Genomic DNA, 24130 nt, shown 5'->3' on the forward strand with positions numbered 1-24130 from the left:
CAATATGTCAAGATATGTCTATCTACTAATCTAGATATATTGACTATATATTGGTAATATTCTAATCAAGATCTATATCTAGTCTAATACTAGAGTCTAAATCTATTAGTAGTTTAGTATTAGTATTACTATTATTAAAACATTCTACTCTAACATGCCAGGTGCCTTAGACTTTAGATTGCCCAGACTCACATCCAGAGTGACGGATAGAGTCTTTAGTGTAATAATAGTTCATGTAAGGCTTCATTGAACACAAATGTTAAATTAACGAGTGCTGTATTTCAGGTGGCTGCGCTGTCCTAGCTGTGATCTAGATCTACCAATTTAGCCACGTCCAGTGCAGACATATATCTAGATCTAATCATCTTAAAAAAGAAACATGGCCAACCTAAAGTTAGAGCCTGGAAGAACAGGAACTACTCATGTACATTTTTTGTGCCAGAGATGCAATCTCCCATTAAAAATAGATTCAAGCTTCAGTGATATGTCACGAGACCTTTATAAAGAATTAACAGGTAATGAATGAACATGTTTAAGATCTTATCTTACAATTTTTAGATTAAGGTTTTTACTTAATGACAATGACTTACGATTGTCTTTAATTCTAGAATTTATCTAATTTAATAAATTTATTAAATTTAAAATGTAATTCTTGACTGAACCTATGGTAGTCTATAATGTCCAAGTACTCGACTATTGTCTCAATGGTCCTGGGTTTGAACTCTGCCATATCCCATCTCCCGCCTACTTGCGTAAATTCCAGCTTGTTTGTAAAATGTTTTTACATGTTTCGGATGTTCCTTCAAAGTTGAAGATAATTACTTCCTAGTCCAAACCTCCTGCAGGATGACGGGGTATGGGAGCGGGCAGGGTTTGAACCCTCAACCATCGATAAATCTGAACGACCATCCAGTGTGCAAACCGCACGACCAGGCAGCCATCCAGTGTAACGGACAGATGATGCTTACTTGTTTTCAGTTGACAGTAGTTGATGAGATTGTCATACTGTGAATACAAGTTGTTCATTTGATTTGGGTGAATCAGGAACACCCAAATTAAAATTATTCTATCCTTTCGGCTGCATTTTAGCATGAGACTATTTGGAAGCAGATTGCTTTACAAATTGGTTACAAGCTCCCTGCAGAAATATGTTTCGCATTTAATTTCTTGTTTATGTTTTAAGTGATGAGGTCTTGAAAGTTGAGGTTTTAAAGGTGAACACAATAGATATGAAAAAATGTATTCTCAAGTCAAGTCAAATCAATAGAGTGTGGTTATGAATAGTTTCTTTATAACTGGATTATTGGATATGACATTATGACTGTTTTTATTATAATTTCAGAACCTCTAGTGTTGTCTTCAGACATGGAAGAAAGTATACAAATCATTCGCCCTGAAGTAGGTCTACAGTGTAATAACATCTATTGATACTTAGATTTGTACAAAATGTTTTGTTTATATTTGGGATTCTGTTACAAAGGAGTGTAGCTTTCAACTACCATTAAGAAGAGCTTAGTTTAAACCCTCGTTTAAAACAGTTTTGTTTTTAAATTAGATGTTAGTCCACTTGTTAATGATGTTTAATTTAAAATATTTAAGGAATGGAATTCTATGATATGAACCTTGTTGACATCTCAATGCATGTAAAAACAGTTAAACTTGACCCTTAACCTTTAATTCTATTGAAAATGGAATTTTTCAACTGTAGAATTCTTTTATAAATGTACAAAACACTGGTTAGCAGTTACTTAGAATAAGATTTTTATGAGACTTTTTACTATTATAATTTACTATATCAAAATATAAATTCATATAGTATGATTAGAGAAAACAATTAATTGCATATATCATTATAAATTAGTTAGTGTACTTCATTCAAAGTATTCATTTTAAAATTTACCTTTGTTAAAATATCTTGAGCTAAGCGTTTAGTATTAAGTATCTTAATTAAGTATTCAATAAATTTTGTTTACAGCATGACCTTGCTTATGAAGAGAATGATGATTACATTAGAGCATATGTACCAAGAGGAGGGTAATCTTATATACTTTTCATTGACTTAACTCTTTCACTCCTAACTGATGATACCAATGTTGATTCGACCCCATTAAATTAAATTAATTTTTGGTTTTATAAACTTTAGTTTTTGTTATATAAAAAGAGCATGCATTCTTCTATAATTACATACAAAAACGTTATTAAAGTTTAATCATAACATGGTAATGAAACACGAGTGAGCAAAATGAATAATTCCATCAGAACGTGGAAAATAATTACAAAGAGAACGAGTTAAACATATGTTCTCTTATGACTTTTAATAATGGCACAGATGTATTTTTATTTTCTAAAAATGTAAATCAGAATGTTTCTTGGCTCCAAGAGCTGCAGGGGATGACAGCTTTCAAACAATCTGTAGCATATATCATAATCATACTATCATACTCAATATAAGACAGCTTTTAATGCCTTGACTTGGATCTAAGTATGGGATTATAAATTTGCTTCTGTAGGCTTGCTATAGATTCCTTTTTAAAGTTGTAAATGAGAAATGATTTGAGTCCAGTCATGTTGTTGATAAAATTGTGTCTTTTGTTCTGCTTAATATATATTTTTTTTTGTTTTTAGATTTGAAGAGTCCAACGACTTCACTCTGGTTGGCAATCTCGGACCAGGAAGTATGGACACTTTAAGTATACGAGCCAGGGTGAGTTAAGCTGACTTGATAAGAAATGGTTATAGTGAATAAAAATCAATTTGCAATGGCCAATATTGTCAGTTATGAATGAATTATTTTTTTTAAAGAGTAAGACTGGGAAACAGCCCTTACTCAAATGGAGTTTGATGATGATGAAGACTGGGAAATATCTACGTCATTCTTAATTCTTTGTGGCTCTTTAATGGTTATTACTGGAACATTGTGAGAATTAGTAAGAAGGGTCTGAAGGTACTGAAGGAGGTTTATAGGAGCAGTGTCCCTTAATTAGACTAATGTCCTCCCATGCTGTTAACGGCATAGGGTGGCAAACTGTCTCCACAGAGCTAGGTCATAGGTGACTTCCTCTGCCTTTTCGCATCTGGTGCCCACAGATTTTAGGTCTTCTAAGAAAGTGAGAAGAGTCGATGGTCTTGTAGTGTTTTTTTTTTCTGCTTCCATGTTGTCTGATTTTGGACTCATCTTGTGTTAGGATATGTCCTGTGAATCTCATACAGTGTTTGGTCACCAATTCATTTAGGGGGACCCGATCAGGAAAAGATTTCTGTGACATGATCTTGATATGTTTTTCATAGGATTTGTCTCAGTCATTGCTACTGGGCAACATTTAGCTTTGTTTTCAAACTTTGAAAATGACTTCCATATCTTAAAAGCGAGGTGGCAGTTGGGAAAATGGTTGTATTGAGGAGGGGGATTTTGGTCTCTAGTTTAATGGATCCCTGGCACAAACCAAACCAACTGATGAGACTGGACTTAGCGTGTTGCATGTCTGTCTGTGCAAACAAATCCATTAGTGTGTCACCTAATTAATTGTGATTAAATAGGATTTGCGTTACTGGTGTCTCATGACTACCGCCGAGAGTATTTTAAAATGACATTTTCTTCTGATATATATAATTTTGATATGTACTCTCCGTTTGCAGGTTACTGGTCATCTGTTTGATTTAATGTCTGGAGCCTCTGAAATAGACCACCCTTTGTGTGAGGTCAGGAAAATATTTTGTTTATATTATAAAACTTTTAACAGTAGTAAGTCACTAGCACAGACTTTTGAAACAAAAATAGAACTATGGTTAACAATAAATTTTCAATTAAATTTTTTGCCTATATGTAATTTTTTTTTATTGATGCAAACAAAACAAATTTTTTTATTTTATTTTACAGAGAAGATCTATCTTAATAAACACTCAATCCTGAACACCTATGTAGTTTTACTTCAAGTTATAGTAGTAGAGTAAATAAGACAAGATGTGATATTATCCTATCATATAGTCGTCTTAAAGAAAAAATATTTTTTATTCTGTTCGGTACAAAGTAAACATGTTCTGTGAATGACATGTTGAGGTTTTGAAAATAAGTTTTATACCCAACTCGCAATCTTTAATTGTTTCAAGTTATATTTTAATTCTGTCGTGCTTTTTACTTTATTTATCATTTTTACAATGTTTAACAATAAATTTTGTTAAGATTATTATTATTTTTAATTATTATTTTAAAGTTTTTTCTGTCAGGCTCTGCCTTTTTTTTCATTTTGCAGGAATGTACTGACCATCTTTTGGACAGCCTTGATCACCAGTTGAAACTAGTTGAAGATGAGAGTAAAGAATACAGGTGAGACTTGCGACAGATAATAACAATGGCAATGTATTCCTTTCCGAGGATTAAGAAACTCAGTTGTGACCTATATATTTTTTCACTTCTGATACAGACAAAGCTGTTGTCTGCTGGGGGTCTATTTAAGTTTTCTTTACATCTTCTGCGCCTGTCTTCCAGAAGGGCTTTTCTTTGGGTCTCAAAAGTGTTTCCTATGACCTTGGTGAGAGCTCTCAGTCTCTTTCAGAGGCCATCTGCTGCCAACTACTTTCCTCTATGGGCGAAATAGCATCTGATTTAAGGATTATAGCACTTACTTGTGGCATCTTTGTTTGTTTTTTTTATTTGTTTTTTGTTACATGTACTATGTTTTAATTTTGAAGATAATGGTTATTAAAACAAGACTTCACTATTAAAAAAAACCCACAAAAAACTGTTCATTGATTAGAAGTTTCCCTGAGGGGTAATAAGAGAGACTAGATTAAGAGTCACTAAGTAATACATCACTGCCTATGTAATAAGTGTTTCAAATGTAACTTAGTGCTGTACCTGTACCCTCACCATGCTTATAATTTTAATATCATAAGTGAGATTTTCGTCGGGTTTTAAAACTTCAAATCAGGGCTATCTGGCAATGAAAACTAAATTAGGGTGACATAAGGAAAAAGATTAAAATATTATTCAGGATGTGTTATGATTTAACGACAATTTCAAAAGTAATTTTTGTGTGAATGTAAAACTCTTTTCAGTAAAGTATTATATCTAGATATTGTTTGTTTTTATATCACTGAAAGAATGACAAAATAATAACGTCATTTTGTTGATTTTTTATTATTACCATTGTTCTGTTGACCAGTTTTAGTTAATTTGGATTATCACCAGTGTTCTGTCGACCAGTTCTAGTATAAGTTGATTTGGATTATCACTGGTGCTCTTTTGACCAGTTCTACTTGAAGTGCTCTACTGACTATTTCCCTCTGACGCTTTAGTTTCTGACTGTTTCAAACTGAATGTCAGGATGTAGTAATATCATCATACATTTTGTTGTGGACTTAATTGCTTTTTACTTTCCTCTTTTTAGAGAATTCTTAGAGAAACTTGGCGAGACTGAAGATGAGTACAATGACACCGAGCTGGATGATGAGCTCAGACAGGTGACTTGTTCTAGTATTTTCTAGAATGGGATAAAACAAAGTTTTTGAAAAATATTCTCCGCGACTATAAAAGTGCTACTCCCACACACTAAGACAAAAATCATAAAAAAATTATTATTTTCTCCCTTATGCCATTAGATCATTGAACAGTATGTAAAGTAAAGTTTCCTCTTTCAGACCTTGCGATCTATGGGGCAGATGATGCTAAGGTAATCTGTTTCTTTGGCCAGCGTTTAACGAGCAGGGTGTTATGTGTCCAGCACAACGACCAACCGCCTTTACTTTCCCCAACTTAAGTCAGGTACCCATTAGAGCTGGGTGGACTCAGGGGCGCCCTTAAAAATCTCGAAATTCAAAATCCCAGTCTTCACCAGGATTCAAACCCAGGACCTCAGATTTGGAAGCCAACGCTTTACCATTCGACCACTGCGCCCCCGATCATTGAACAGGTTGCATGTATCAGCCAGGAAAATCAATGGTTTAGTAGCATTTAATTATCAATTGACATGAACAACTGACCACATAGATATACCAAAGATACACCAAGGAAATCTTCATTCTCATTTTTCATGTTGGAGGGTTCAGATTAGTAATCCTATGTCTGAGATGAACCGCAAAGTGGTTAGAGTCTTGTTCTGCTTCTTGATAGAGTATGCAGCTTTGAAGGACATGGTCAGCATTCTTTGGTGATGCTCCACTAGGGCAAGTTTCACTAGTCCCGACTTTTAGCTTTCTCATTGTCTCATTCTGTTGTGTCCAGTTCTGAGGTGAAAAATTATGCGTTGGTCGGAGAAGCTTATAAAGGGCATCATATTTCTCGTAATTGAAATGTGAGCTGATCCAATTATTATTAATTCTTCATTTATTATGGGTAGAGAGGGATTTTCATTTCTTTGTTCATTCTTCCATCTTTGGCCAGTATGTCTGCTTTTTCATTGCCTTCTGATTCAATGTGTGCTGGAACCCATTGAAGAACAGTTTCCTTGCTGTTGTTGTTAAGGTTTATAAGAGGTATCCTGAGTTGCTTTATAGACTGTTTTGGCATTGGCCAGTAAGACAATTTGGCTGTTTGGTGTTCGTGGATAGTTAATTAGTATGGTAGCTTCTAATTGAAGTGCTTGCCTTTCTGCTCTGTGTCTGTCTGAGAGATCGCCAGATGCAACTGACTTTTCTAGTCTTTCTCCATTGGGCCATTCGATTAATTTGCCAGCTCCTCCATTGTGTTAATTTTTTGAGAGGATCCATCTGTGTAGATTCTGATGCATTTTTTGGTTACATTTTTCGATGCTCTCTTATAGAAGGAAGGTAGCTTTGGTCCCTGAGGGAAAAGCATTGTGCTGCTTTGTTGATTTAATAGTTATATTTTCTCCTTGGTTTTTCTTTTTAAGGTTCAGTCATTCATTTCTGAATAAAATAAGTTCTTTTTAGCTGGTTTTGGGTTCCAGACATGTGAATTTAGGGTTTGAGTTTGTGCGTCTCCAAGATTTCCATTTTGGTGAACATGACACTTTTTTTTTTCTCTTCTTTCATCCAAAGAAACCAGGATGGTGATTTCCTTTATTTCTCTAAAGGGTGTTGTTTTTATTGCTCCTGTCATTATCCTTAGGCCTATAATTTGTACGTTGTCTATTGTTGGTTTGGGCTGCTGAGCCCCAGGATGTGGCACCATAGTGTAGAGTGGGTCTGATGTAACTGGTGTATGTCTTTTTTAGAATGTTGTGATTTGCTCCCCAGTCACTGCCAGCTGATTTTTTTTTCCTAAGGGATAATCTTTGGATGCCTTTACTAAGGAAATAATCATAGTTTTCTTTTTGAAAGAATGGGCTGAGTGTTAAAGCTCTTGGCTTCCGATCTGAGATGTACCAGGTTTGAATCTTGGTGAAGACTGGGATTTTTATGACGCCCCTAAGTTGACCCTACTCTAATGTTTACCTGACTTTAGTGGAGGAAATTAATGGTGTTTGATCATTGTGCTGTCCATATATACCCTCGTTAAGCATCAGCCATAGAAACATGACTTTTACATCATCTGCACTATAGATCACAAGGTCTGAAAGGGGTACTTTTAAAGAAACATTTATCATTAATAAGATTAGATATGTCAAATGTATGAAATAACCATATTTAGCTCCAATATTTAACAGGTTCAGTTTGCTATTTGTTTACTTGTTTGCTTATTTTTTTAGTTTCAAGTCGCTCTAATATCTCTCAATGTTTTCTATCCGCATGTTCAGTTGTTAGATGAAGAGAGACAACTCATGCAGGAACTAGAGCTAGCTGAAAGAGAAAGAAAGAAGATTGCTGAGGCCATGGCGATAGAGAAGCAGAAAGCCAAAAAACTTGACGAGGATGAGGAGATGTGAGTTGGCAAGTTATTAAATAAGGGGAAATTTAACCTAGAATTTAAAAAAGGAAATATAAAATTGTTTCCCTGTTGGTTATGCTGAGTGGAGGCTCTGTGGCAGAGTGGTTAAGTGCTTCTGAACTGAGGTCCTGGGTATCTCTGAGTCCTTCCAGCTCTAATGGGTACTTGACATTAGTCTGGGTAAAAGTAAAGGCAGTTGGTCGTTGCTCTGGCCGCATGACACACTTGTTAACTGCGAGCCACAGAAACAAATGACCTTTACATCATCTGCCCTAAAGGCCACAAGGTCTGAAAGTGGGACCTTTACTTTCCACTCTTTAAGTTGTTTTTTTTGGTTTGCTCTTGTCACTCTACTTCCAATTCTTTGGATGTGTCAGCAACAAACTTGGTCGAGTTTCTATAACATTGCGTAAAGATTTCATATTGCCTCACAACGTAAATAAAGCATGACTCATTTCTTTCAATATTTTATTTTAGCTACTGGCAAGAATACAATGATCAGTGTAGAATAGCCAGTGAACTAGAGGACGAGCAGAGAAGGTAACTTATGCCTCACTAGCTAATTTGTTCATCTAGAATAGTTATACATTGTTAGACCTTTTATTGTGTCTTCATTGGTAGTGTTTGAGCTGGTTATTTAAGAAACTTTTGCATATGAAGTGTGTGAGAGTAAGTGCAGCCAAAAGTAGCAGTCTAAGAATCATGGGAAATATAAAGTGATATAGTGATAAAGAGCTAAGTTTGTTGGGAATTAAAAAAAAATAATATCTAGCTCCTCTTTCATGGTTGAAGTTGAGCACATTGACATTTCTTAGGAACTCAAAAATGGCTATGGAGTCAAATCTTCACTTTGAAAAACCAGCTGCACACAAGACACGTGTAGGTTGGGTGGTAGCAGAGTTGACCTTTTTTTTTTCTCAGCTTTTTTTGTGATCTGCATTCTTTGCCGGACTTTTTCCCTCCTAGCTTGAAATTTGTGGCTTCACGCCACGAGGAGTGATCTAAGGTCATCATTTCCCAGGTGTGGATAATTAATCTGACATTCCTTGATAGAAATCTTGAGAGGGTCTTTATTTGTCTCTTGTGTTGACTCCCTTGAGAGTGCTTACTGGGAGACAGGTCCCCATAAGAAAGTGGTTAGGGGAGACAATATTCAGGCCTACAGACTACATATCTACAAGGAGTTTGAAGCATTTATTGGTGAAACAAATTATGAATAAACATGACATGTAACATACATAACAATAGCAGCAATAAGGTACCAAGTTTATTAAGTGAACAAGGTGAAGAAAATATCGGCAGGCCAAGACGGGCACTACAAACCACTGACCCCCGACCCAGCGCCATTGCATAGCAGCAACCATGTACCAAACTAACATCCACTTTAGTTAATGAGCTCTGTAAGAAAATATAAACAAGTTCCATACTCCTAATAAACTTTCTAAAAAAAAATATAGACAAGATCTAAACTCCTAATGAGTTGTCTAAGGAAATATGAACAAGTTGCAAACTCCTAATAACATTTCTAAGGAAGTAGGAATACTTTGTAATTATCTAATGAGCTATCTAACGAAATATGAACAAATCGCAAACTCTTAATGAGCTTTCAAAGGAAATATGAACAATTTGCCCTTCCTTCACTACAAAATTTTAGTTCTACATATTTCATTTAATTGTTCGTATTGATATTTTCACCCACATCTGTGACTTGTACATTCTCAGTGTTGATAATCAACTCAAGTATGCCCAGGCTCAGTTAGACAGACTCAAGAAAACCAACGTCTTCAATGCAACATTCCATATATGGTAGGACGAAAAGCGTTTAGAACATTTGTAAAATTGTTGTCATAGGTTTCTAACATTTCTTTTGGTTTGTATTTATGTTTATATGTCATTGCGTAACACAGAACTCATACAACAAAATATACGCTTCATTATTAATACACATATCTAATGATTATGAAGCACATATTGTCAGACAATTTTGCACAGATCATTGTATAGCACACAAAAGTCATCTTTTTATTATTATTATTATATCTTTAGTATAGCATGGCTACCCTGCTCCCATAACATGCTCAGTCCTCTGTAGTCCAATCTCTTTTTGTGATATTGTGGGCTGACAGGGGGTATTTAGAAGAAGGTCTCTGTGTTGCCTCAGAAAACATCTCGAGTCTGCCAATTAAAAACTCCTTGTCAACATTAAGGTTTGAGCTCCAGCCCTCTCGGGTAGCTAAGTGGTTTAGTTTATTCAGCCAGGCATCCAACTGACACATTGTATGAATATTATCTAATAACACGCATGGTATCAAAAAACACATACACACCCATTTTAAAACACAAATATCTTCAAATAATACAAGTATTTTATATAATACATCCTATCCGACAAATGTATACACCTTCTAATAAATTATAAATGTTATTTCATAGCACACTTACAATTTATTAACTGATTGCAAGTTATGTAATTTGCATCAGATATGGAAACTATATATGCAGGTGGCAACTGGGTTTGCATAGTCATGTGAAACACAGCACTCATCCTTGATCTTCAGAATGGAATGTGACCTAAAGAGGATTCATGAACCAATATGAGTTCACATTACCTAGTAGCGGGTGTAGCTAAAAATATTCAATTAGAATTATAGCTAGACTTAGGTACTTTAGATCAACAGATCAGTGTTAAAAGTGTGCTGGCACGTTCGTCCAGAGGTGTACTGGTCCCTTCTTGTACTGCCTAGGTTATTAGGTATAACCTCCAGGTATACAATTCAACTAATGTATGCAACAAAAGACTTTACAAAGTCGCAGGTAAACATATTTACATGGTTTATTTACATGAATAAAATAAAGGTGTAAATACATGGCCATTAACTCACAGGCCGACACAACAAAAAGTAAACAAAAGATACTCAAAAATAATATGGCACACAGCTCTAGTCATATGTTACATTATCGTCACATTCTGGTTATCAAAAATACAGGTCACAGGCCTCAGGTCAACACATGACCACTTTTGACCATTGGGTTACAAACTTCCGGCTTACACAGCCAACTAAAGGTCACATGCCTCAGGTCGAAATACGACCACTTTTGGCTACACTATGGTTACAGGCTTCAGGCTTACACTAGCCACTTTTAGCCAATAAAAAAAACAAAATGGTCATGATGAACTATGGGCTTCAGGGAAACCTATGAGCCTACAAGCTTCATAGAATCCCACCTATAGCCATCCGTTTGGTAAAGCCCATCTGATGATTCAATACAGGTTGAATCCCTCAGAGACAAGGCTATAAAAATACGTAAAGTCCGTCTGATGATTCAATACAGGTTGAATCCCTCAGAAAAAGGTTACAAAAATATGTCACGTTTGGGAGTACCCCAGGATGCAGAACATCAGGGTAAAAAAAATATACTGCCTGGAAATCATTTGGGGCTTTATCTATTAATAAATACATTATATAAAATACAATAATACTAAAGACATACTTAGCCCAAAGATCTCCAGAGCAGGGCACACTTCTCCGAGTACCCCATGACACACGACCACTAACAGAAAAAATACTATACACAACACAGGTCAAGTGGTCCAGCTGGTAACTCAGGAGCAAGTGGTAACTAAACACAGTTTGCAAGGCCTTTTATAAACTACATAAGGGGAATCACTCCTAACTATACAAGTAATCAAAAATAGTTATTTCCCCATTATGTCACATGGAAGACTTTGCCATTAATAAATGACATATTGCCTTTTAATACAGTTTAATAACATACAGACTCAAGTTTCAGACATTGCAATCTTTTTACTCACAAACAGGATGAATTTTTACAAATAACATTCATATTTTGTAAATTTAATTTTAGGCATGATGGTGAATTTGGTACAATCAATGACTTTAGATTAGGCAGATTACCTGGCATTGCAGTAAGTTACTTCTTTTATTACATTTATTTTCATTTGTGTGTGTGTGTGTGCCTATTTCTATGACAAATTCAATTTTTGTATTTAAAATCATCTAGAAGCTTTAATTTCTCTTCATTGAGTGGGAAGGTTTAGTTGCGTTGCAAATGGGTCAATATTTAAGTAAGCTTCTGGAATTGGAAGCTACTAACTTCAAGCTATTATGAATATTTGCTTCTCACTTTATTGATTTAGTTGTGGTATATTCATGTCATGTGTTCAAGATGAACCATAGTGGTTCTATGTTGGAAGGAGGCCAACAAAATTCATGTCATGATTACTTCTCTTTGGCCAGTCTTATCTATTTCTCTCCCACTTTAAGTCCCTTCATTTAAGTTCCTCACTCTGATGTCTTCCTCTTCTTTGGTTTGTATGTAAGCTAAGTAAATATGGTTTTGAAAGTTGGATGCTGAATGCTGAAAGAAGAATTTAAGCCTCTGAGAGTGAATGCAGTAGAAAAATTCTGGGTATCAGATACTAGGAAAAGAAGCCAAATGAGTTTGTACTTTTACAAGTCAACTCTATCTGTCAAAAAGGAAGAACTCCTCAATACTGTGAAGACATGAAATCTGAACTGGTTTGGTCATAGTGTAAGATATGACTCATTGTCAAAAAGTCATCCTTCAAGGTACAGTGAGAAAGGAGCATGAAGAGAGGGCCGTCCAAAGAAAAGCTGGCCAGACAATGTAAAAGAATGGACCGGCCTCTCCCTTCAAACTCTTGATATCCTGCTAAGAACTGCTGCTGACTGGAAAAAGTGGAGGGATTTGGTTACGTGAACTGTCCCAGCACCCCTATGACCAAAGTTAAGGGACAGATGAGAATGTCTGTATGGTATTGCTACCAATGTCATACATGTAATCAGTTTTTTTATCTCTATTTTTTCAGGTTGAATGGATAGAGATCAACACAGCTTGGGGCCAGGTTGTCTTATTGCTGGTGTCATTGGCCAACAAGATTGGGCTCAAGTTTAAAAAGTAAATAAGAAAAAAAAAAAATTCACTTACATATATTAAAGAATTAAAAATGTCCTGTCTCTAGGAATGTTTAACATAACAAATTATGAAACTGTTTATGACTAATTTTAAAGTTGTTTCATTTACATTAGTTGAAAAGTGCATTTATGTGTTGTGTTGACTCTCAAAATATTTTTAAAAAATATATTTTAAGGAAATTATAACTTGCATTGCAATTTTTTTTTTTTTCAGATATCGCCCAGTACCCTATGGGAATCATTCCTATATTGAAGTTCTTGATGAGAAGAAGGAACTGCCCTTATATGGATCAGGTGGGATCCGCTTCTTATGGGACACTAAGTAGGTTTTATATAATATAAATAAAAATTATGTTACGTTCCATTAATTCATATTTAAACTACAATTTTTTTTTTAATTGCATCATCTGTCCTGGCTTAACCACTGGGGCTGTTCACTTTACTTCCATATGGATTGGATAAAACTATTTTGGCTAGTTAAATGTAGTCAAACGTAGTGTTAACTTTTTTTTGTGACTAAAATTTATTAAAAATATTGAGTTTCTATTTTTGCTGCTTCTTTAATTGGGGTGCTGGCTAAGTGGTAAAGCTCTTGGCTTCTAAACCAGTGCTTTGTAGTTCAAATCCAGATGAAGGCTGGGATTTTTTATATAAGAGTTTAAGATGTTCCTGAGTATGTCTAACTCCAATAATAACTATATCTTGTATCAAAAGTTATATTTAATGAGGGGGTCTTGTGGCCAGCACAATGACCAAACAACCTTTACTTTTCCCAACTTGTGTCAGGTATCCATTAAAGTTGGGTGGACTCAGAGGAGCCCTGAAGATCCCAAAATAAAAAATCCCATTCTTCGAACTCAGGACCCCCTGGTTTGGAATCCAAGTGCTTACCACTCAGCCACTGCGCCTTGTAGTTTGAATCTGTATTAATTATTTAGAGTTTTATTTTCCACCAACCAGTAAAATAAAACCAACAAACATTATAATGGCTATGTCTTCAATTCCGAAGATTAAGGATAAGTGCAGTGTTTCACATGACTACCCAAACCCAGTTGCAACCTTGTGCAGACAAAGCCATTTAAGTTTTCTTTCCATCTTCTGCGCCTGTCTTCAATAATGGCTTTCCTTTGGGTCTCAAACGTGTGTCACACAACCTTTTTGAGAACTCTCCAACTGTCTCTTTTAAAGGCCATCTGCTGTCAACTACTTTCTTGCCAATACTTTATTACAATACTAAAAATCTCCTACTATAGTTGTAAGAATTGACATTTTGTATTGTCTGCTCTAAACAGATTTGATTCAGCTATGGTTGCCTTTTTAGAATGCTTACAGCAGGTATTTCTTTTTTTCATCTTTACATTTTATTCATTCATGGACAGTTTTTCATTAAAAAAAATAAACCACATTCCAATGGCATCGTGGAGATTGTTGCAGTTAAACTATTGATATATATTAATATAAACTTTACTTGGAATGTTTAACCTATATTATATACCACTAGAGTTAATTCTAAATAGATTTTTTGAGTGTTCAATGCAAGATTTTATTTTGGCCTGTTTAAAATTTAAAAAAGCATTGATTTAAATTGAAGTAAAAAAGAAAATGTTTTATGAACTTGATAATTTGAATTACATCCTATACTCTCTTCCCTTAAACTTAGATTTTTTTGGAGGATTAGTTTATTGGGATTGTAGTGTAACTGAGTTGATTTTCTGCGTGCGTCCAGCGTGTCTGAAGGTCATGGCCATTGTGTGTGTTTCATGTCCAGTGTGTGTGTGTGTATAGACTGCATCAGTGGTATGCTAGACGTGCTGGTTTCATTCACTGTTTACTGTAGTCTAATTTTGTCGAATAAAGCCATATTATTGGTATTCTAGTCGTTATCATTTCATCACAATTTATTCGACAAAATTATGTATCTGGATTAGTGTTGGATTCCTTAATCTACAATGGATAAATTACTCAGACCGAAAGAGTTGGACATTGATCCTAATGCTCCTCTGGCCTCAGAAAAATGGACTCACTGGTATGACACATTTCAGAATTTTCTTTCGTCCATCAAGGATATTAACGAAGACTTTAAACTAAAGTTGTTGAAGAATCACGTATCTGCTACGGTTTATATGCTCATCAGTGATGTATCGTCCTATTCGATGGCCATAGACACACTCAAGACTACTTATATTAAGGTAAAGAATGACATTTTTGCTAGACATTTGGTTGCTACATGTAAACAGCAGCCGGGCCAAACGGTAGAGTCCTTTATGCTAAAGTTGCGAAGCCTGGCCCGGGACTGTGACTTTAAAGAAGTTACTGCAGAACAGCACAGAGACATTTGCATTAGAGATGCCTTCATAACGGGTCTGGCATCCAACACTATTAGACAACGGTTACTGGAAAAGACATCTCTTACTCTACAAAGCGCTTTTGACGAAGCTAGAGTGTTAGAAACAGCGACAACGCATGCTCAGGCTTACAATTCAACGAACGAAATCTCCTGTGGGGCAATGAAAACACCAACTAGCTCCCATCTAGAAACATACATTTCTAATGAAGACCAGGAATTAAATGCCATTAAGTCGCTATGCTACTTTTGTGGTAGGAGGAGACACTCTAGAACTGAATGCCCTGCTCGAAATGCATTATATCATCAGTGCGGTAAAAAGGGACACTTCCAAATTGTTTGTAAATCAAGTAAAACAACAGCCAACAAAGCTGACAGCAAAATATCACTGACCAATGTGATAACTCCATGTACCTTGTCATCAACGCATTTCTCTGGGCTTATACAGTCTACGGCACAAGTGAACGTCAATGGGTTGCTGTTGCAAGCTCTCATAGACACTGGCAGCTGTGAAAGCTACATATCAGAAGCCATCGTCAAGAGAAATAAATGGCCAGTACGTCCATCTACTAACAGAATATTCATGGCCACTACACATCTTTCTGAAAAGACATTAGGACATACATTTGCCGATGTCCAGTACAAGGGAGAACACTACAAAAAGGTCAAACTTTCTCTACTTGCTGGATTGTGCTCGGATGTAATCCTTGGTGTAGACTTTATAAGTCTTCATAAGGAATTGACCATACCGTACGGAGGAAAACTCAATCCTCTACACATCTGTGGTCTTAAAGCAGCACGAGTCGAAACACTGAGCCTATTCAGTAATCTAACTTCTGACTGCAGACCAGTGGCTACTAAGTCCCAAAAGCACTCAATAGGTGATAACAAATTTATTGAGACCGAAGTTAGAAAACTCCTTTCGGACAAAATCATTGAACATTCAAAGTCTCCCTGGAGAGCACAGGTGCTTGTGACAACAAACGAGAGACATAAAAGAAGGATGGTCATTGATTACAGTCAAACAATAAATCGTTTCACCTTACTGGATGCATACCCAATGCCCCGAGTCGATGAACTGGTAGAACGGATATCCAACTATTCCGTTTTTAGTACACTAGACCTTAAAAGTTCCTACCATCAAATACCAATCAAGACTGAGGAAAGGCCGTTTACTGCATTTGAGGCATGTGGCAAACTCTACCAGTTCTGTCGCATCCCTTTCGGTGTTACCAACGGAGTTGCATGCTTCCAGAGAACAATAAATCAAATTATTGAGAATGAAAAGTTGCAGGACACCTTTACATACGTGGACAATGTAACGGTATGTGGTCATGATCAAGAGTCGCACGATGAGAATATGCAAAGATTTCTAGATGCTTCTAGAAAGTATGGGATCACATTTAATGAAGACAAAAGTACGATAGCCACTGACAAAGTTTGCCTATTGGGATACGAAATTTCTAAAGGCCTTCTCAAGCCAGACCCTGAAAGATTCCAGGCTTTAAGAAACCTTCCTCCCCCTCATGATATGCGCTCACAAAAACGGATCGTGGGCATGTTGGCGTACTACTCACAGTGGATCCCAAATTTTTCTAACAAAATAAATGTTTTGGCAAATAACACGTCGTTCCCTCTTTCAGAAACAGTAAAGACAGCCCTTAACGAATTAAAGCAGGAGCTGGAGAAAGCTGCCATCTTCACCATCGACTATACTCGACCTCTGACGGTTGAAACAGACGCTTCGGATGTTGCAATAGCTGCCACCCTCAACCAGGATGGCCGCCGCGTGGCGTTCTTTTCAAGAACACTCTCGAAAAGTGAAAGGCGGCATTCAGCAATAGAAAAAGAAGCTTATGCCATTGTAGAATCTTTAAGGAAATGGCACCACTACTTAGTAGGAAATCGCTTTACCCTTGTCACGGATCAGCGCTCTGTGGCCTTCATGTATGACAAACAGAGCAAAGGGAAAATAAAGAATGAGAAAATTCAAAGGTGGAGACTGGAACTGAGCTGTTTCCACTACGATGTCTTGTATAGACCAGGCAAACACAATGTAGCGGCTGATATGTTTTCTAGAAACGGGTGTGTGTCAGCTATGAGTCGAAATGAATTGAAACTGCTCCATGACTCTCTGTGTCATCCGGGAGTAACAAGACTATGGCATTTAGTGCGAGCGAAAAACTTACCTTTCTCTTGTGAAGATGTTAGGCTGGTTGTCAACCAGTGCAGAATCTGTGCCAAAGTAAAACCCAGATATTTCAGTAATTCTAATGGAACTCTAATTAAGGCGATGCAACCTTTCCAGAGACTAAGTATGGACTTCAAAGGACCGCTCCCTTCTACATCTCGGAACACATACCTGCTAACTATAGTTGACGAATTTTCAAGATTCCTGTTTGCATACGCCTGTTCTGATATGTCGGCTTCAACAGTAATCAGATGTCTAGATAATTTATTTGGACTATTCGGAATGCCTGACTATGTACACTCTGATAGAGGTACCTCATTCATGTCAAGAGAGGTGCAGGAATTTTTACACGAGAGAGGGGTGGCCACAAGCAGGACGACCCCTTATAATCCCAGAGGGAACTCTCAAGTAGAAAGGCTAAACGGGTCATTATGGAAAGCTATAACTCCTTAAAAACTCAAGGACTCCCGGTTTCCAAATGGGAGCAGGCGTTAAACCAAGCCCTGCACTCTCTCCGTTCTCTGCTCTGTACCGCTACAAACGAGACACCTCACGAGAGAATATTCAAGTTCTATCGCAGGTCCACCTTCGGCAAATCACTCCCGACATGGTTAGCTCAACCAGGAAAAGTGTTGTTAAAAAAGGGAGTCCGTGCATCAAAATATGACGATGGTACAATAGCTGTGGACTTAATTACATGCAACCCACAGTATGCCATTGTAAGACTTCCTGATGGAAGAGAAGAAACAGTGTCATTGCGACATTTGGCCCCCGTTCCAAGAGAGGGAGAATCAGAGGTGTATCAACATATGGAACATGAAGACTTTGAGCCGGAGACAAACCCTATAACACAGATGCAGGTGCCTACTGACCATGTGACTATAAAACCAATGGCTGCTCCTAACACATATGTACAACAAGGGGAAAATGGACATCAAGAAGAAGTAAATGCAGGGGCTGAGTCTCCCGCTAGAGAGCCGCCGATGTCACCAACTCCAAGCGACGGCAGTATTGGTCCTGGTAGATATAACCTAAGACCAAGAACAAGCAGACCTAATTATAAGGTCTAACATTTATTTAATTATTTTTCCATATCACAAGTTCTAACTCAGTAACTGTAGGCTTAATATGACACACTTTGAACTGATCATTTTATAGTGTATAGCTTTTCTAGTTAGACTTTTTGTATTGTATTACTTATCACATTATTATTCAAGACAACTGGTCTTAATATTTGTATGCATAAGGGACTGATTTTATAGTGTATAACGTGTTTGTTTATAGTTATACAATGCTTTTCAATAGAGTAAATCTGTAAGTATTCTGTAGGGATACTAAGGCCTCTTATATCGCTGTCCTTCACTATTATTTACATGTTTATGTTCCTATAACTTTTAGGCGGGGTCTAATTAGTCTAATTTTGTCGAATAAAGCCATATTATTGGTATTCTAGTCGTTATCATTTCATCACAGGGATACATTCAGAAATTTGGACAGACTCATGGTCAACTTTTGTGCTTTATGGCTGTCATTCAAAATGTATATTTGATATTGTTCCTTAAAGGATGAATGAGCAGAACTAATGTCAAGACCAAAGGATGCATATCTTTTTATTACAAAGCTTATATCAACTCATTCTGTCTGTCTGTCTGGTAAAAAAAGTGTGTACATGCTATTTCTCCCACACCCATTCTTTGATTAAGCTGAAACTTCGCACAATTATTCATTGACATAGACAAGACATGAATCAATTTTATAAAAGTAACCACTTAGGCAATTATTTACTGGTAATTAATTATTTTATTTAACAGCAAAAAGGGAAACAAATACTTCAGTATTCACACATATGGCTAAATTTGTTAGGTTTAGTCTCCTTAAATAATTGTTAACGTTATTTCTCCTTCATGCATTTTCGAATCAAGTCGATACTTTAAACAATTATTTATTGTACATAACAAAACATGAATCAATTAACAAAATACTCAATTAGTCAATAATTATTAGTAATTCATTATTTTGTTTGAAATCGAATAAGGGTACTAACTTGTACTTGTACCTTGTACATTATTGGTAGATATAGTTTTAAGGGCGGAGTTTTTCCGCTTTAGATAAGCTTTTCTTAAAAAATGATTTTTATATTTTGCTGGTTTTTTGTTGGAAAACCAAACATTAAGGGAACTTAATTTCTTTTTAAAAAAAATTTAAACCACAATCTTATAATTAGTTCAGATTTCCTTTAAAAATTACTGAGGAAACAATATGACCCTGCCTTACTGTTAATTGACCTAGTTCTATTTTTATTTTCTTCCTACAGTTTCGTGATGAGGTTGAAAAAGAAGATTCCAGTTTTAATCTCCCTTATAAAATGAGTAAAGGGAAAATCTATGAAGGTGAAAAAAACCAGTACTCCATCAAGTAAGTTGTTTAGAAAGAACTTGTCTGTAGTTTGTCAAATTTGATTAAAAGAATTATTAGATTATTACTGGATGATTGGGATTTACCAATAAACTTTGTTCTTAATTGATCTGTAAAAGTTAGTTTGTATAATTTTAAGACTTGGTTAGAGATTATAAAGTTGACAGCAAAAAGATTTATCAGCTGTGTGCAACAATACATTCTTTCAAACTAATTTCAATTTTAACTTCTAGCTAGCTGACCATATGTCCATAACTTTGTGGTCCACATTGGCTTGAGAAATGTTTAGAAATGTTATAGTTTAAACTCTCCAAAAAAACATTAATGCTGCTTTTTAAACTCTATATAAAGCTGTTCACTTGGTATACAGAATGGAGTACTTTGTCTTACGCGTTTCTGGTGTTCCTTCTAAATTCTAAGATTATTACATCCTAGCCCAAACCTCCTGCAGGATGATGGGTTTGAACTAGGACCATCAAGATGACTGTCCAGAGTACATACCGCATGGCCAGGGAACCATTGGGCGTAGGGCTACATTGCACCTAAGCCCATGACTAGTATGGACCCACTGGTGTCATTGAAAAATAGTCTTTTAATGTCATGACACAATTAATTGTAAGAAGGTTCTCAATTGAAAGAAAAAATAACCCTTAATCGTATTGTAGAAAAGACATAATTAAATACATCACTATAATGCATTGTCTTCAATTCCAAAGATTAAGGATGAGTGCAATATTTCGCATGACTACGCAGACCCATTTGTGACTTGCACATTTTGTCACATCTATAGCAGACAATAACATTGTTACTATTGAGCAATGTAGAGCAAAATGTATAACTAATTTTTTTTGTCATATCAAAGATTTAGTTTTGAGTAAATCGATTTAACGTGACAGAGGTGCCCCATAAAAACACTTTAAAGAGCAACTTAGTTGGCAACTTACTTTAACTCACATAGAAGAGAACACCTGGCTGCTGGTGGCTTTAGTACAAGACAACTGGAGATGACTTAAAAGGCAGCGGCATACACATTTGAGACCTAAAGAAAATCCAACGCTGAGGACAGACGTAGATGTCAAATAAAGAATCGGAATCAACCACCGGCAGACAATGGTTATGTTTGCTCTGGATGTGGCAAAATATGTAGGTATCAGCTGGGGCTGGGTAGCCATGTGAAATACTGCACTCCATATTAATCTATGTACCCGAAGATAAGCCTTATTGTGATAAATAGATTTATGTTGTTTTTTTTATGAACATATAGATATATATCTCCAATGACTAGATATGTATTTGATTTTGTTTCAAGGATGCAGTTCAATTCTGAAGAACAGTGGACCAAAGCGCTGAAATACATGCTGACCAACTTGAAATGGGCTCTAGCATGGCTGTCTGCGAGAAAAAGTCTGGGAGATTGACAAGGACATGTTAGTAGCAGCAGACCTTGTTTAGGTCTCTTTCCCCTCAATATTTTGTGCTTCAAGTCAAACAAATGATATTGTCTCCTTACCCCAGTACTTACATCCTAACATATAATTTAAATATATCTGGCCTACTTATGCATGTTCCTGGCTAGTTCATAGACAATTATGCATGTTCCCGGCCTACTCCTGGTTAGTTCATTGACAATTATACATGTTCCCGGCCTACTCCTGGCTAGTTCATTGACAATTATACATGTTCCTTTTTTTAATCCATCTATGTGATAAATTTAGGCATTTATTTAATTTATTATAGAAACAGTAAAAATGGGTCTATGGTGGTGGAGCAGTACTCAGTGCTAACTTCCAACTTTTACTGGCCCTGCATTCTGTTAGTGTGGAACAGAATTATGAACTACTATCTACACTGATAGTTGATGCATGTATATATTTATATTAATTTAAAAAAAACCCATTAAAATAAATTATCACATTGTTCTGTCTAAAGAACTTGGTAATAGTTTTGAATTTATGATTGATAATATTTGGAATGACACTTTCTTTTTATTGATAGCATTTCTTTTGTACAGTTGGACATTTTCAGCAGCATCTTAATGTCTTCATTAATGAGAATTGTTTCCTAGACTATACAGTGCTGTAATATACTATATTATGTGTTGAGTGTGTGAGAGAACATAACTGTTATGAGAGACTTTTTTTTTTTTAGTGTCTTCTTGTCCCATGCAGGTCATAGTGTGTATATATCATTTTTTTAAACATGATATGGGATTCATTTTTAAACTGTTCTGTTAGCTCTCTGAGGCTGGCATGTTTGTGTATTTTGTAAGCATATAAGAGGCAGCACAATTGAAGGCTTGAAGAATATTGCTCAATTATGAAAGGACATGTGGAGTATGTATTACTTTGTAAATATGATATCAAGTATTTGGAGATTGACTCTAAATGAGTTGTTTAAATTATATTTTGTTAGTCAGCAAACCTTGTTGATTTGACTAACCAGCACAGTAAGTTGAGAAACCCATATACCTCCTTGTACAGAATACAGACCGAAATTGTGATGCAAATTATGCTATGACTATTTCATGTAGATGTCATTTTAAGAGGAGGCTGTGGAAGTGTGATGGTCAAATTGCTTGGAAGTTAAAGGTTGTGACACAGTATTTCTTGGTGAAAGTAATTCCAGTTGGTCACTGTGCTGGCCATGCAATTACCCTTGTAATTATTGGACCTCACAAGTAGGAGCTTACTGGTCTAATAATTCACCTTTAGTTGGGGTGTTTTGTTTGGATAATGTTTTACATGTTCCTTCAGAGTTGAAGATAATCTACTTCCTAGTACTAATCTCCCCTGGGATGACAGGGGGGGTCGCAGTGGGCAGGCTTTGAACCAGGGACCATTGAGACGACCAAACGACAGTCCAGCATGCATACTGAACTTCCAAGCAGCCATCCTGCCTGTTGACGAGCTAAGTGTTAGCTGCTTATGAATTCTTAACCAAATTAATTGAAAACTTCATCTTCATTGTTAGTTTTGTTAAGCTATATCTTGTTGTACATAATGATTTTCATGTACTAAGTTTTTACTAAAATTCTTCAAAGTTTGTAAATAGTTCAAAGCAATTCAAATCTTATTGAATTTCAAGAAACAAAATTTGATCTCATCTAGAACCAAACTAACCTAAAAAACGTATCAAAATGTTTGATATTTTAATATTGCCACCCCCTTTAGCTGAAAGAGGTCTTAGTGATAACTGATTGGTTTGCACTTGAGTCTGTCCTTAATAATGATCCTGTGATTAAAATCATACCCTCTCAGTCCCTCTGTTATTATTATTAGATGAAGATTTCTGCACTTAATTAAAGTGGAACATTATTGTATGCTGAAAGCAAATTTTCTTTTTCTATAATCTTAGTTGTTTTTTTAAAGTAGTTATACACTTGGGTACTAATGTTATGAAATTTGTTCAAATTCACATTGATTGGGAAAAAGATGTCCAGGATCCAATATCAAACTTACTGTTTGGTTAGTAAAGATCAACTGAAAACATTTGTTTAGGTACACCACAACACAAGAGCAAATTTAGCCTTGACCAGTGAACTTGTGTCAATATTTCTGCATTTTATTTGATAACTGGAAATGAATGTGTTGTAGAAATATTCTAGTCTTTCATTGACTTGTATGTTTAAAGTTTGAAAATAAAATCTTACTGTATACCACAGAGTTGTTTGATAATGTCCCCTTCGGTTAGTCTTATTACTACAGTGGTGTCTATTGCCATTATACAAATTCATTCATTTAAAAATAGCTTTCAGATTTCAATTGGTCAAAGTAACCAGTTAATAAAACAAAGCCAATAGTGCCGGTCAACAAATGAAATAGTTTACCAGTAGGTGTAACTTGTCTAACAGGGAAAGTTAGATGAAGATGTAAATAATAGATGAAATATCAATATATTTGAATTTTTTTTTTTTACTTCCTGTGTGTGACCAGGTTGTTTTTTGATAGCTAGTTATCCATCTAAACCAGTGATGCTCAACCTTATTCGACCAGTGGGCCATTTTAAATTCCAGCACTTGTGTTGCAGGCCACATCAACAAAAAAAAAAGGGGGGTGGATTAGTAAACCATTCTTTTTTTATAGTTCCATAAATATTTGTATCAATCCTCCACTCTAGGTGTAATCTAACAATTAATCGTGTCTCAAACCAAGGGTGCCACATTATTTATGTGTTTGGTTTCATAAAGCTGTTTAATCTTATGTTCTTTAAAATAAGCCACTGTTTTCTTTATAAAACAATTATGTTGGCTTGCCATTTACCCTAGTGTAGGGAAAGATATTTTTTTTCTGTGGAGAGAGGAATTTCTCCACATTGTGCCCATGTTCCTGCAGGCTGGATGATCACTGATCTAAACCAACACATGCACCATAATCACTAAAAACAACAAAAAAAAACAA

General features: G+C 35.8%; 1 protein-coding gene across 1 annotated transcript; it reads left to right on the forward strand.

Annotated features, from left to right (window-relative positions):
• Positions 1 to 288: 288 nt before the first annotated feature.
• Positions 289 to 23391, forward strand: LOC106075391 (beclin-1-like). The gene is made up of 16 exons (XM_056013961.1): positions 289 to 515; positions 1343 to 1398; positions 1976 to 2034; positions 2626 to 2704; positions 3637 to 3699; positions 4251 to 4324; positions 5388 to 5460; positions 7695 to 7819; positions 8303 to 8365; positions 9548 to 9631; positions 11693 to 11753; positions 12678 to 12766; positions 12998 to 13105; positions 14076 to 14118; positions 19633 to 19733; positions 21043 to 23391. The coding sequence occupies exons 1-16, from the start codon at positions 380 to 382 to the stop codon at positions 21149 to 21151; spliced, it is 1323 nt and encodes a 440-aa protein (XP_055869936.1). The 5' UTR covers positions 289 to 379; the 3' UTR covers positions 21152 to 23391.
• The last annotated feature ends 739 nt before the right edge of the window (positions 23392 to 24130 follow it).

The sequence above is a fragment of the Biomphalaria glabrata genome, chromosome 16 (genome assembly GCF_947242115.1).
Source record: "Biomphalaria glabrata chromosome 16, xgBioGlab47.1, whole genome shotgun sequence".
Lineage (NCBI taxonomy): Eukaryota > Metazoa > Mollusca > Gastropoda > Planorbidae > Biomphalaria > Biomphalaria glabrata.